The 12,446-nt window shown below is 38.7% G+C and overlaps 1 protein-coding gene across 2 annotated transcripts in view; it reads left to right on the top strand.

The window, feature by feature from the left end:
- The window catches only part of USP6NL (USP6 N-terminal like), a 113,987-nt gene that overhangs the window by 54,573 nt on the left and 46,968 nt on the right, over nt 1–12,446 (top strand). For both annotated transcript variants that reach the window (XM_059471976.1, XM_059471974.1), the window contains one exon: nt 984–1,066. In XM_059471976.1, coding sequence (XP_059327959.1) covers nt 984–1,066 — 83 coding nt within the window. The remainder of the gene's footprint in view (nt 1–983; nt 1,067–12,446) is intronic.

Genomic DNA, 12,446 nt, shown 5'->3' with positions numbered 1-12,446 from the left:
AGCAGAAAGCAAGGACAAACTCTCCCGTGAGTGGTCAGCAAATCCAAACATTCACAGAAGACCAATCAGAGATGCTCCTGTTACATTCCACATCAGCAGATAATTATTGTTTACATTCTTCTTCTGGGGCCTCAGCTTCCCAGAAGATGAACAAATCCCAAAGAAAGCATTTCTATGAAAAAATGTCTGTGACAACAGGTCCTGCCACCAAGCCTGCTCCAGTGTCGCCTGGCCCATGGCCAGTGGCAGGTCCATACTGGAGCTGACTTTGTCTCTGTTGGATGTGGAGGAGGCTTCCAGCAGCTTCTCAGAGGAACTACCCCTGGATCCCCCTGCTACTAAATCCAGGCCACACAAACCCAATTCTCTTTGTGTTCTGGGTGGTGGCCTGATTTCACAGCAGTAACCTGAGCATAGCCCACAGCAGAAGCAGGCAGAGCTGAAATGTGGTTCAACTTCTGCAAGCCTTTGCAAGATTGGCAGTTGGAGAGCAGGAATGGGGCATGGATGAAAGCATAATTGAGGGGAAGCTCAGTGCTGCATTGTTTGACAGCTGCTGCAAGTCAGCATGAACTCAGGACTGTCTGCAGGATGTGCTCTTGCAGGTGGTTGTTCAGGAAAGATGGACTTGAGAAATGAAACTAGTAGAGGGCACTCTGGGGACCTTGATGAATTATTGTGGAGTTTAACAGCAGGTGTGGGATTACTGTGACTCTGGTTGAAATGTATTTTGTGTATAGAAGTTACCAAAAGAGATTTCCTGTGATGAAAATACTGTTTGTCATGGCTGGGATAGGTGTTGTGCTCTCTTTCTTCTTGGTTGGTTAGGACTGATGTTCTCCTCCTCGTCCTCTAACCTCCTGCCACCATGTCCCAAAGGGTCCCAAAGGTTATGCTTTCAGTGGTTGAATGCTCCCTTATGTGTCTTTATTTATTGTGTCATAAAATACAATTTGGCTTTTTGTTTTTTCCTTTCCCCTTAGGGACGTGAGGGTGCTCAGATTGAACCATGGGAAGATGCTGACTACCATCTTTACAAAGTCACAGATAGATTTGGCTTTCTACAGTAAGTAGCAAGCTTGTAAAGAAAATAAGATTAAAAGTTTGCTACTATGAATATTCAGGCTCTTTATTGCATTACCTATTTGGTGAAAGTATTTTTATGCCTTTAAGAGATATTTTGGAAACTGCTGTGTAAGTGTTACTGCTGGATAATCTTTCACTGTGCTTTTCAATTCAGTTTCTATCTGGGTTTTTATTTCTGTAATTTGATCTTGCAGAGGGAGTGAAATGTTTTAAAATATTTTTTTAGGGAATGAAAATTGTTAGTCTACAAAAAACATATTCCAAGCTAAATTGAAGATAAGTTTTCATTGTGAATAACTTAGTTGGATGTAAACAAACTTGAAGTTCTTGGAAGGATTTTTAAAAATTTTGTTAAAATGTTTAATTGTAAAAAGATCCAAATACATTAAGGTTACTCAGTGGTTGTATATGAGCAAAAGTATATCTCAGTCCATAAAAGTTTAGTAAATTTTGGCTTCATATATTTTTTTAACCTTACTGAAATCTCTGCTGATTTGGGACCTAATATTGAATCAGCTTTAAGTCAGAAAATGCCAGAGGCCACATGCAGTTCCCCTACAGGTGCCTCCTTTGTAACATAATCTGTTCCTTTTTGGCAAATAGAAGATTGGAGTATTACATTGTTTTAGGGTTTTTGTGGTTGGCAGATGTAAATATGCAGCTTGCAGAAACTGAACACAAGCTGACCTGCTACTTCTGATGCTGTTAGGCCTCTCTGAGGTTCTTGGTGTTTGGCATTTTGGTTTGAATACTGAAATGCAGTTCAAATCCAGGAAAATGCAGTTCAAATCCAGAAAAATCAGTGATAGTGGAAAACTTAGTAATACCTATGTAATTCATAGTATTGGGAAGGGGGATGTTTATGTTCTGTTTTTGGAGGACTTTTTTTCCTGCTCTTCTTTCTTTTTTGCAATATTGTTGCTTTTACAAGCTGTCAGTTAAAAGTCATCTTTACCTGCAGACTGTGCTTCACTGGGGTGAGTTAATTTGCTGTGTGACATTCCAAGAGATGTTTTTCACACCAAGGGGTCCTTGTGTGGGGAAAGCCCAGCTGCAGCACCAGGTGCCTGCAGTTGTAGCATTCCTAATGGAGAAAGGATGTCAGAGTTATTTTATTTCTGGGGCAGAGGTGATAGAAGCCACTGCAGGGTTCACTTCTGACTCCTGAACTTTTCCTGTTACCTGGGTTGTGATATTTCCATTTTTATGTGTTAGCTGTAGAAAGTTGTTCCTCAGGTCCTCTCCACTTGCTGCTGCTGTTCAGTCATTACCCAGATGTTCCTCTTGCTCAGGAACATCCCTACGCCCCAACACAGAAGTAATTCTCTATATAGTCAGCTTCAAGGGCTGAAAGCTGAAAGATTTAAATTACATAAAGACTGTACAGGTTAACAGTGTATGCAGATTATCTCTTCACTAATTGTGCCTATTTGTGGCTTATCCATGTCTTGTTACAGGGCAGATTTCACCAGAGGGTACTCTCAGGGCTGCTTTATGATTGCTTAAGATAAATTCAGTGTATTGCAAATGATGTTTTTATTTTCCTGAGAAGGAAAATCTCTCCTAATAGAAGGAATATAATTAGGATAAACAAATCAACTGTCTGTCCCTGAAATGACAATTTATATTGCACTGTAGATTTTAACTATGGTCTGGGTCATGTATGCTGTCATACCAGGCCTGCTGTGACAGAAATTAACTCCTGTTCTATGAGATTTGAAATGCAGCAGGATGTACCACAAACCTCAAAAGTTTGTCATCCCTGAGAGCCATCATTCCCTTCAATCTCTCAGGTGTTTACAGTGTAAATTAGCAAACAGGCTGATGCACACTGAAAACAAAATCTGGGGCAGTACCAAACTTAGTGTCATTGTTAAGGTCTACAGGGATTTGTAATCTTGTTTATATTGACATTTAAAATACTAAGAGAGGTGTCTTTTGTGTCAGGAGGGTGCTGGGTGTGAGGAACCTGATACAAGATTAGGGCTTGTTTTCTCAAGTACAATCGGCTTTGATTACTATCAGTGGTTTTCTATTTTTCCTTGTCCGTGTCCTCTTTGCAGCTTTCCTTGGCTCTGTGAAGGGGCCATTCAAAGTTCAGCTGATTGCTGATAGGGCAGAAAAGATAATTTTGAGGGAATGAAGCACTCAGGCTGCATGTGTGACTTGCCCCTGGGTAGAATATGGGAGAATGTAAAGGCTGGAGACATTTCAAGAGTGGTTTTGGTCTCAATCTGCAATTCTTGTGGTGTCCCAGTGTCCTTATGTGCATGTTAAACTGGGAATTGGTAAATTTGAGGGACGTGAAGACTTGACCTTCTTGCCATACCAGTAGAAGTGGGTTCAGGTTTAATTCAGAGGACTGAGAGGTAGAGGGAAAGTGCCTTTTTATTTACCAGGGGAGGAATTGGATTATGATTTGAAACAGATAAAACATTTCCCTTCAAGTAAAATAAGTCATTTTAACCTGTGTGTAAGACCCTCAGTTGAGGTATCTGGCATCACAATTCTAAGTGATGTAGTATTTACTGTTTACAGGAGTTAGGTCCATCTTTACCCAATATTGTCCTAAACTTTTAGTTGCTGTTGCCTTCAGAACACAATTTAATTTGTTTGCTGCAGTACTTTATTTTGCAGTTCTGCAAATGAATGTGAATGTTCTAGTTAACTTTGGATATTAAAAGGAAAGTGGTGTGGACAGGTTATTAATATTGCTATTTAAAACAAAAAAAATATAGCTGAGTTAGTACTTAATGAATTTAGGGAACAAGAAAGTGTATTCAGTGAGAAGTAGCAGAGCATTATAATAATGAGACTTATTTGAAATGAATAAAGGGAAGTTTTAGAGGGAAGTTGGATGTAGGAAGAACGTTTCCAGCAAAGCTAAGCTGTGAAATAACCTGTGGGGAGCCTGAGGGGACTGTCTCTTGAGATGTTCAACAGCAGAGTGTGCAAAACAAAATGCAGCTAGGAGGAGTTTGTTCAGTGGCACTCACTAAACTGTAGCACCTATGAACTACTCTGCTGCAAACATAAGTTGTACAGTAGGGGCATGCAGGAACCAGAAGAGTGAAGCTCTCATTATTAGCTAAATTGGAGAAAACTTGGCTTTTACCAGCTACTGTTGTTGCAAGGCTATAGGGAAGTGGTGGCTTGTGGTTTATTGAAGCCATGGGGTGTTGCAGGCAAACCAGACTCAGCTTGGAGAATTTCTCATCATTTACTGCCAGGTAAAATGACATTCTGACTGCTGACCTGGGTGCTCGCTAGGAACACCCCAAACCATACCCCTGTATCAGGCACCTAGAGCAAACACCTCTCTCCCCTCTGCCTCCAGGACAAACTTCCCTTGATTTTTGTCTTGGGCTAGCCTTGCATCACCCCAATTCCTTTGGTGAGGCAGTGCAGGAGCTCCTGCACATGATGACTTCTTTCTGCTGCTCCTGGCTCCTTACTTATTTGCTCCTTCTGCTCCTTGTGCCTTACATGGCTTCCCCCGCCCTGACATGGTGTTCCTCCCACTCCAGCCACGTTCTCAACATCCCCTTCCATGAGTCTCTTCTGTCTTTCCAATTAATATTGTTCCTCTTAATTAATACAGATATACATGGTATACGTCACCTGATATACATGGCATACATGGAATAATATATTGAATTAATGCATCAATTAAATAAATATTCATATAACAAGGAATAGGCTATTAAAAAACCCCAAAACTATTAACTTTTGTAATGTTTCTTTCAGAGAATTCCACGTCAGTGTTGTCTTAGTCATGACCATGAGAATTGACAGAGCAGACCAGTGTATTTTATACAAGCCCAGTGTGGTTACCAATAAACCTAAAAATATATATTTAAAAAAAAGGAAGCAATATCCCTTCCCAGAAAAGCCTCAGGCATGGTCCTTATTCAGTGCAATTTGTTTTCCAGTGAAAATCCTGCTGCTGATTCCACATGACAGTGCAGGACTGCTGAGCAGTCAGGCTGATGTGAGAAGTGCCATTCAATTTGAAAATGAGCATTTTTCCCTCTGAAATTCAGCACCAGTGACTGTATATCCAGTGTGCCAGTACTTTGATAAGATGGGATGTTTTTTTCTAGGAAGCCCTGGAGGCTTTGAGCTGTGCTGCAGCTGATGGAAGCCCAGCAGCCCCTCTGGGGCTCCCACAGGGCTCAGAGAAGGCTTGGCCTGTAACAGATGATTCTGCAATCAACTATTTTAGGAATGGGAGAACTGCCTAAGATCTCTTCACAGATAGTCATAACAAAAACTTTTTAAGCTGATTTTGGAAATGAAAAAAGGAGGAATGTGTTTGGTAGTCATAAAAAATTGGGTTTGTTTGCTCAATTTTTCCTTTTTCCCCCCCCTCCTGTTGGATATGTTGTATCTTTTTGGTCAGCATCGTATGAATGTTGACCCTGCACCCCCCAAAAAAGCAGTTCCTCTCTATCCTATCTTGGAACCTGGCTAAGTTGTAATTTAAATGTCCTCAGTATTTTCAGTGTGGACTGTTCTTTCACCAACCCTTTTCTTTACCTTGTAGATAACTTCTGTTTGCGTTTTTTCTATCAGCAGTCATTGATAAGGGAGTACATTCAGGGAAAAAGAAAACCTGGAGGAGTTTCTGAGAGTCTTGAAGCTCATAGCAGGCATTCCAGTAATGCCTCAGGCTCTGGGAATTCCCCCTTCCCCCTCTTGGAATTATTTAGTTGATTTGGTGCTGCTTTGGAATTGATAAAAAAGCTGCTAAAATAAATACCTTATTCCTTGGGTGATAACAAGTTCCCTACTACAACTAGGAATGTTTTAAAAGGTATTTTATTTCTTTAAACTGACAGTTTATATAATGTCTCTATTTATTTGTCTATTTAGAAGTGACAATTTTATGAATTATTTTTATAGCTAAAAAATTATTTGAGATCTTAAGACAGTAAAAGAAAGCAAGAAATTAAAATGCCAGTGTTTTATAAGTAAATAAGAATTTAAGCTTTAACTGACTATAGTTGAAACACATACATGTGTTAATATATCCTTGAATATAGCCATGAATATATCACATATATTCATGAGTATATCCTTGTATTTATTTTTGTATTTATTATTTGTATTTTATTTTGTATTTATTAAACTCTCTGGTTAAGTACAAGGACAAAATAACTTGATTCCCTGCCCCACATAATGTTTAGGTTGAATGGTCTCAAGAGCATTGGCTGATTGAATTTACAAAACAGCCCAAACTTTGTCCTGATCCTGAAGTAGGGGAGAAGCTGAGAACAGCATTTTGCAACTGTAAAGGTCAGCACCAGTTTAAAGAGCTGATCCTCTTTGGCCCTTTCAGCACCAGGCCAAAAGTCAGAGCAGGATGAGCCAAATGGCCTCAGTGCCTTCCTAGAATGGCACAGAAAGCTAAAATTTGGGCAAATCTGAGCAGCATCACCAGCATACCCCTGGGCAATGTACTCCAGGTCCTGAGGGGCTTTGTACTGAAATTTGTAAAGCATAGAACAGCATCCCTGTGATGAAGAAATATCATCCAGGTTCATTTGTTTTGGTACCTGTTGGAATACAGATTTCAGTCTTTCAGCCATTTGGGGACCAAGCAAAAATATTTTTTAAAGATAAAATGTCCCACCTTTTCATTTTTAGCAGTAAATTAGGATTTATGTTATCTAGTCTTTTAAAGCAATCCTTGTGTGTGTGTATTCTTGCTGATTCTTTTCTATTTCTCTCTCTGTATACCACCCAACTGAGAATAATGTGTTCTGCTTTCTTTTACAAGAAAACAGTTCAAGACCACAGTTTTGTTTTTCTAAGTAAAATTTTAAAAAATCAGTTTTTGGACTTTGGGGCAGGTACAGCTCAAGTCCAAATTTTCCTACTCCTCATTGGGAAATACAGATTCTGACCTAAATACTTGTGGGAAATAGTAAAGCTAAGAAGATTTTCAGAAAGTAGAAAGTGTTTTAGTGTAGAAAGTGTTTTAAGTGTTCAGACATGAATAGTTATGAAATACAAATAACAGAAAAAACTGCAATTTTCTTACTGCAACTTCCCAAAAACTTTTTTATTTCTGTTGTTCCCCAATGAATGCCAGCAACAGAATTGTTCTGGTAACTTTTGGTGATGAGCTGTGAAAATCATAGCAGACATGTCATCATTCAGAAAATTAAAGAGTACTTTTATTTCTTCAGCCTGCACCATATCAGTTCTTTGCAGACCTTGTTATTATCAAGGTTTGTGTTAACTTATATTAATACTTGTTATCTTATAGCAATAACTTACATTGTCACAATTTGTGGTCTGACTTGGGTGATTCACTTTACATATGTTTTTCCTTTTACTACCTGCTCAGTATAAATGGAAACTAGGGTATATATTTAGTGTGGCAGGTGCTGTTATGGTGCTAAATATTCCAGGATCAGCATGGTGAGACTGGGCAAATTGGAGGTTTATTTTGCAAGGTTGTTCAAGTGGGTTTTTATCCCCTGAAGACTTTAGTGGTACAGTAGAAGTACCAGCGGTAGAAAATACAGGTGTGATCTGCCCCTCATGCCATTCATGAGGCTCTCTGCAAAATTTGGGTTAGATTCTTGTGTTACTCTTACAGTAGCTCTGTGCTGATTCTGATGGAATTGTACTAATTCACAGCAGCTGAGAATGTGACTCATACCCTTAGTCTTTATCCCATGAGCCTGTTAAAGCAGAGAATATGCTTTGAGAATAGTTTGCTAATGATGGAGATCATCACATTGCCAGAGGCACTTTTCAAATAGCAGAATTCATTCTTCCTTGTGCTGACATGAGACTTACCTGCTCTTTTCCATCAAACTTCACTCTTTAGAAAACACAGTGCATTTTTACTGGCACCAATGCATTCCTACAGCATGCTCCAAAAATGAGTTAGGGGAGCAAAGAAACTGAGAGCTCAGTCAAGGAATGAGATACTCCATTAAATGTCTCCAAATGAAGCTATTGATTTTTTTTTTCCTCCAGTGTTATTATTTTGCCCTGAACTTTTTAACAGAGGGAGCAACCAGTTATCCCCTCTTGGATTCTATTTCTTGGTAATTTGTATGTAGCCTTGCTGGAAAATAGTCCTTGTCTCTGAAGTATTCTGTGTGCATTCCTTGGTGTTTTCTCCTGTGTGCCTGTTGAACCTCATGGCCAAGAGCAATAACTCTTGCACAGCTCTCCCTGCTGATTTGGGTGGGTGCATGAGTGAATTCTCTGCTGATAAGAGCTGTGAGGACAGGTCTCTGAGGGTTCTTGGCAGCAAAAGAAGTTATGTTGAGATTTTGGGTAAGAGAAAGAAAGAACAAGAAAGAATGAACAAGAAAGAAAGAACGAACAAGAAAGAAAGAAAGAAAAGCATGGTTGATGTAATTTGGTAATAATTAAGTGACATTCAAAAAGAAAAAAGAGATTTTATATAATTGTAATTTCAAAGTTTTAGTAGGAGAGTCATGGAATGGGGGTTGGAAGTGACAAGCAGTAACCCCAGCACCACCACTGGAACCCCATAACCACTAAACCACATCACCCAGTGCCAGATCCAGAAGCCTCTTAAACACCTCCAGGGATGGTGACTCCACCACCTCTCTGAGCAACCTGTTACAATGCCTGACCACCCTAAAAGTGGAATTTTTTTTCCCAATATCTAATCTAATCTCCTTTGTCTCAGTTTAAAGCCATTTCCTTTTAAGGCCATGAATCTGCACATCAGAGTTCAAGCAAAGAGCTCCAAGGCTACAAGAAGAGTTGCAAAGTTACTGTTCACAGTGACATGGAGCCACAATTCTTAATTTTCTAGGCACAGTAAATATTGCCAAACATGTTAAGTGATGTGGTGATGTGCTGAAATAGCAATGAAATGTTTATTCCTAACAGTGCAATTATAAATGTCAGTCTTATTGCATTTTATTTCTGCTGGTCATTCAGCAGGGACTTGCTGTCATTTTCTTCTTCTCAGCTTTGTGAGACAGGGTCAGACCCTCTTGTCAGGAGAGGGGCTCAACTCTTCCCTCCCTTGGGAAGAAGTGTGCCAAGCTCTGCCTCTTTCAGCTGCCAAAGTCAAATCTTTATTTAAAAAAAGTTCAGATCTCTCTTATTAGAGAAAAGTCGTGTTTCTCTTCTCTTTTTCCTAAGTATACAAATATTCCTCATTTTGACTGTTTAGAATTTTTCATGAAGCATTATAAAGATTTACCATGGGAACTCTGCTGAATTCTCTTCTCTCCATTGGAATCTTGTATTATGTGTCATGGATTTTGCCTTCTAATGTGTGACACACTTGCCTTGACTGATTTTGCTGCAGAATATTCATTGCTAATCATATTGAGGAACTGCTGTTAAAAAAACCCCACAAATTTCAGCTCTGTTTAACATTCTTTCCTTTTGCCCTGATATACCCTGAGGATATTATCTTTATTTTTTGGAGAGAAATGGTAGTTTTCTTGGGCTGGTTATTGAGATTGAAAATGCTTTTTTTTAGGTCCATTTTCCTAGCAATAGACAACTTTCTTTTTTTTTTTTTTTTCTTTTTCTCTTTGTATGCTTTCAAGCGGAACTGCTTTTACAATATTTTAATAGCATTTCTGTATGACAAAACCTGTTTTGAAAACACAGCAAACACATGATTTATCAGTTAAGGAATTCCTGCTACGTTGAAATGAATCCTTTCTTACTATGCAGTTGTGCAGTGGTGAGGCTGGTTCACAGACCAGGATAAATAGGTAATTTTATCTAAACATCCTTGACAGTGGAAGAGTGCATTGGAGCTGCTGTAAAATTTGCTTAGTTCTGTTCATTCTGACTGAGTTTACAGCTCTGCTTCCATGGTGGAAGTGAACACTGGTCTGTGGATTTGTCTGGTGGTGAATTTTGGTGGAGGTTGTGCTATGAGTATTTTTGCATGCATGCATTTGAGCTGGTGTCCAAAAGCACGAGCTGCCTGTGGCAGTTTGCAGTATTTGCTTCCTTAAAGTGAAGTCTTATTTTTGCAAGAGCATGTGGTCAGAAGTGTTGCTTTAGAAGGTGTTTTGGTTACTACAAGGAAGTCTTCAGTGCCTTTGTTGTTCACTTTTTCTCACACTTGCTGTTTTAACACGTATTCTTTGTCGCGCTGATGGGGAATAGTGATTGTTTTTTCAAAGCTGTTTCATGAAAATTGTATAAAAAGTTGTATAAACCAGATGTAGCAAAGGGAGAGGAGCCAGAACTTCTCTCTGCATGTCACCTGTGAGCTTTGCAATTGCATATATTTGCACATCACTTGTGTATTTAGTGGTAGGACTTCACCAGAAGAAGGAAGTACCTTGAAGTTAACATGTCTAGAAGTTACCAATGAATTTTTCTGACTTGGACTGTGCATTTCATTTTTTTGCAACATTATTTAATATGTTCTTCTCTTTAGATTTTGTCTTTCCTTTCCCCTTGTGCTACTGTGGTGATCTAGTGTGTGGTGGTTCTCTCACTTTCATTTCATGCATGGTCATCCTGTGGAAGGAGGAAATGTTCTGTTGTTATTTGCTGTAATTCAGAATGGTCTTTTTTACTTTCCTAAATCTGTGTCACAGTGTTACCCCTTTCTTTGGCATGGCTTGATTCTAAGCTTATTCTTAGGACTAGAGTTGAAATTTGAATTTTAAATCCATTCTTTCAGCTGCGTTAGTCCAGGCTGTCACTTCAGCAATCCCCTGCAGATACAGAAGGAAATGAGGTGAATGCAATCCTGCAGATTTGATGGCAAACACAAAAATAAGCTGCAGGATAATTCTGCCAACTAAGGGCAAATAATGTGGTTTTTTTGTTAACAGCTGCTGCTGCTTGATTTCAGTAAAAGATCATCCAGTGTGTACTAGGAATTCATAAAGTACTTCCTTGCATGAAAAGAGCTATTAGGTATCAGAGCTGAAAAAAATTATTGACTATGTGAATATGGTTTAATTTATACAACATTCATAAAGAGATATGCAATGGCTTTGAGTTGCTGCTTAAGCTCTAAAACATAAGTAGGCAGCGTGATCATTATTACCTCATTTATTTCCTGCTAAATTTAGCATTTCCAGAAGATGAAAGTAGCTGAATGTAGGAATTGGCCAGAGTGGCACAGGTTGTAAAGGATGCTAAAGGGGGACAGTTTTTAGAAGTGCAAAGATGCTGCTTCTCTTGACCCAATGAAGGACCCACCAGAATGGGATTTGAGACCACTGAAGTTTTATTTCTCAAAGAAGCAAGTGCAGGTACAGAATGCTTTGAACTTCAGCAGTGAGCAAGTAGATATTGCTGGAACAATCCCATCTTAGGTAATTCATGTTCAAATATGCTTTGCATAGCACATGAATTTTAATGCAGATGGAGCTGCCAACATGCAAACCATGGATCTCTGTTAATTTATGGTGTAAGTGATGTGCACAGGAAGGAACCTTTGAGCAGTACTTCAAAACAGGAGCTATGTGTTTAAGGAGAAAATCCTAGGTGTTTTAGACATTTATCAAATGTAAATTAGAAGTAAGGCATTCTCTTTCATTTGCCTTTTAGACTCTTGGGAATTTTAAAGTAGCTTAGGCTAATTTTTATCTTTCTATAAAAACTTGATTCTGAGAAGACATTTTTAACCTCAGTGTTCATTTATGTGCAATTAAAGTGACATCAAAAATCACTAGAAATGCTGATGTGCTCAGTTCAGCAGATTATAAATTTTCTCAAAGGTGTTCTGATTCCATGCTGGGGAAACTTTCAGGTTTTCACATAGAGCACAGCTTTCCACTAAAAAGAGAAGGAAGCACATATTTTTAGTATTTGGCAGTGAAAATACAGTTCTATGTTTTTTGCTATGAATTTCGTGATAATTTTTCATATTGGCAATAAAAACTTAACAGCAAAGTCATCTTTCAAGCAGCCAAGTACTTAACCAAAAAGTCACCATTTTGAGTTTAGTTGAATTTGATAAAACTTGAATTTTATTTTGTCTCATCTCTTACAGTTCACATTGCTTGAGACTTTCTGGACAGGAGCTACATGTTCATGGCACTGGGCTGTGCAAATTGGCAGCAACATCCACAGAATCCACAAATAATAATTGCAAATAAAACCTAGTCACAAAATCACATGTGGTCCAACCTTTTGCCAGCATTAAATCCTTTCTTGCAGCATGTTTCCTGATAATTATATTGTGGAATGTCACAGTGGCTTATCCCATATGTTAATTAATTGCTTTGGCTTGCTTATGAATTTTAACAAAACTTCTGAAAGCTGTTTTTTAATCTGCTGTAGTCACTACCCCCATACTGTGCAGACGTTGTTCAGTGAAAATTCCAAGTGAATGATTACAGTAGCAGAGCTCCAATTATTCTGAG

This window comes from Ammospiza nelsoni, chromosome 5, assembly GCF_027579445.1.
Source record: "Ammospiza nelsoni isolate bAmmNel1 chromosome 5, bAmmNel1.pri, whole genome shotgun sequence".
In the NCBI taxonomy this organism is placed as follows: Eukaryota; Metazoa; Chordata; class Aves; order Passeriformes; family Passerellidae; genus Ammospiza; species Ammospiza nelsoni.
Note: the sequence above shows the minus strand (reverse complement) of the source record. Positions and strands in the feature narration are given on the sequence as shown.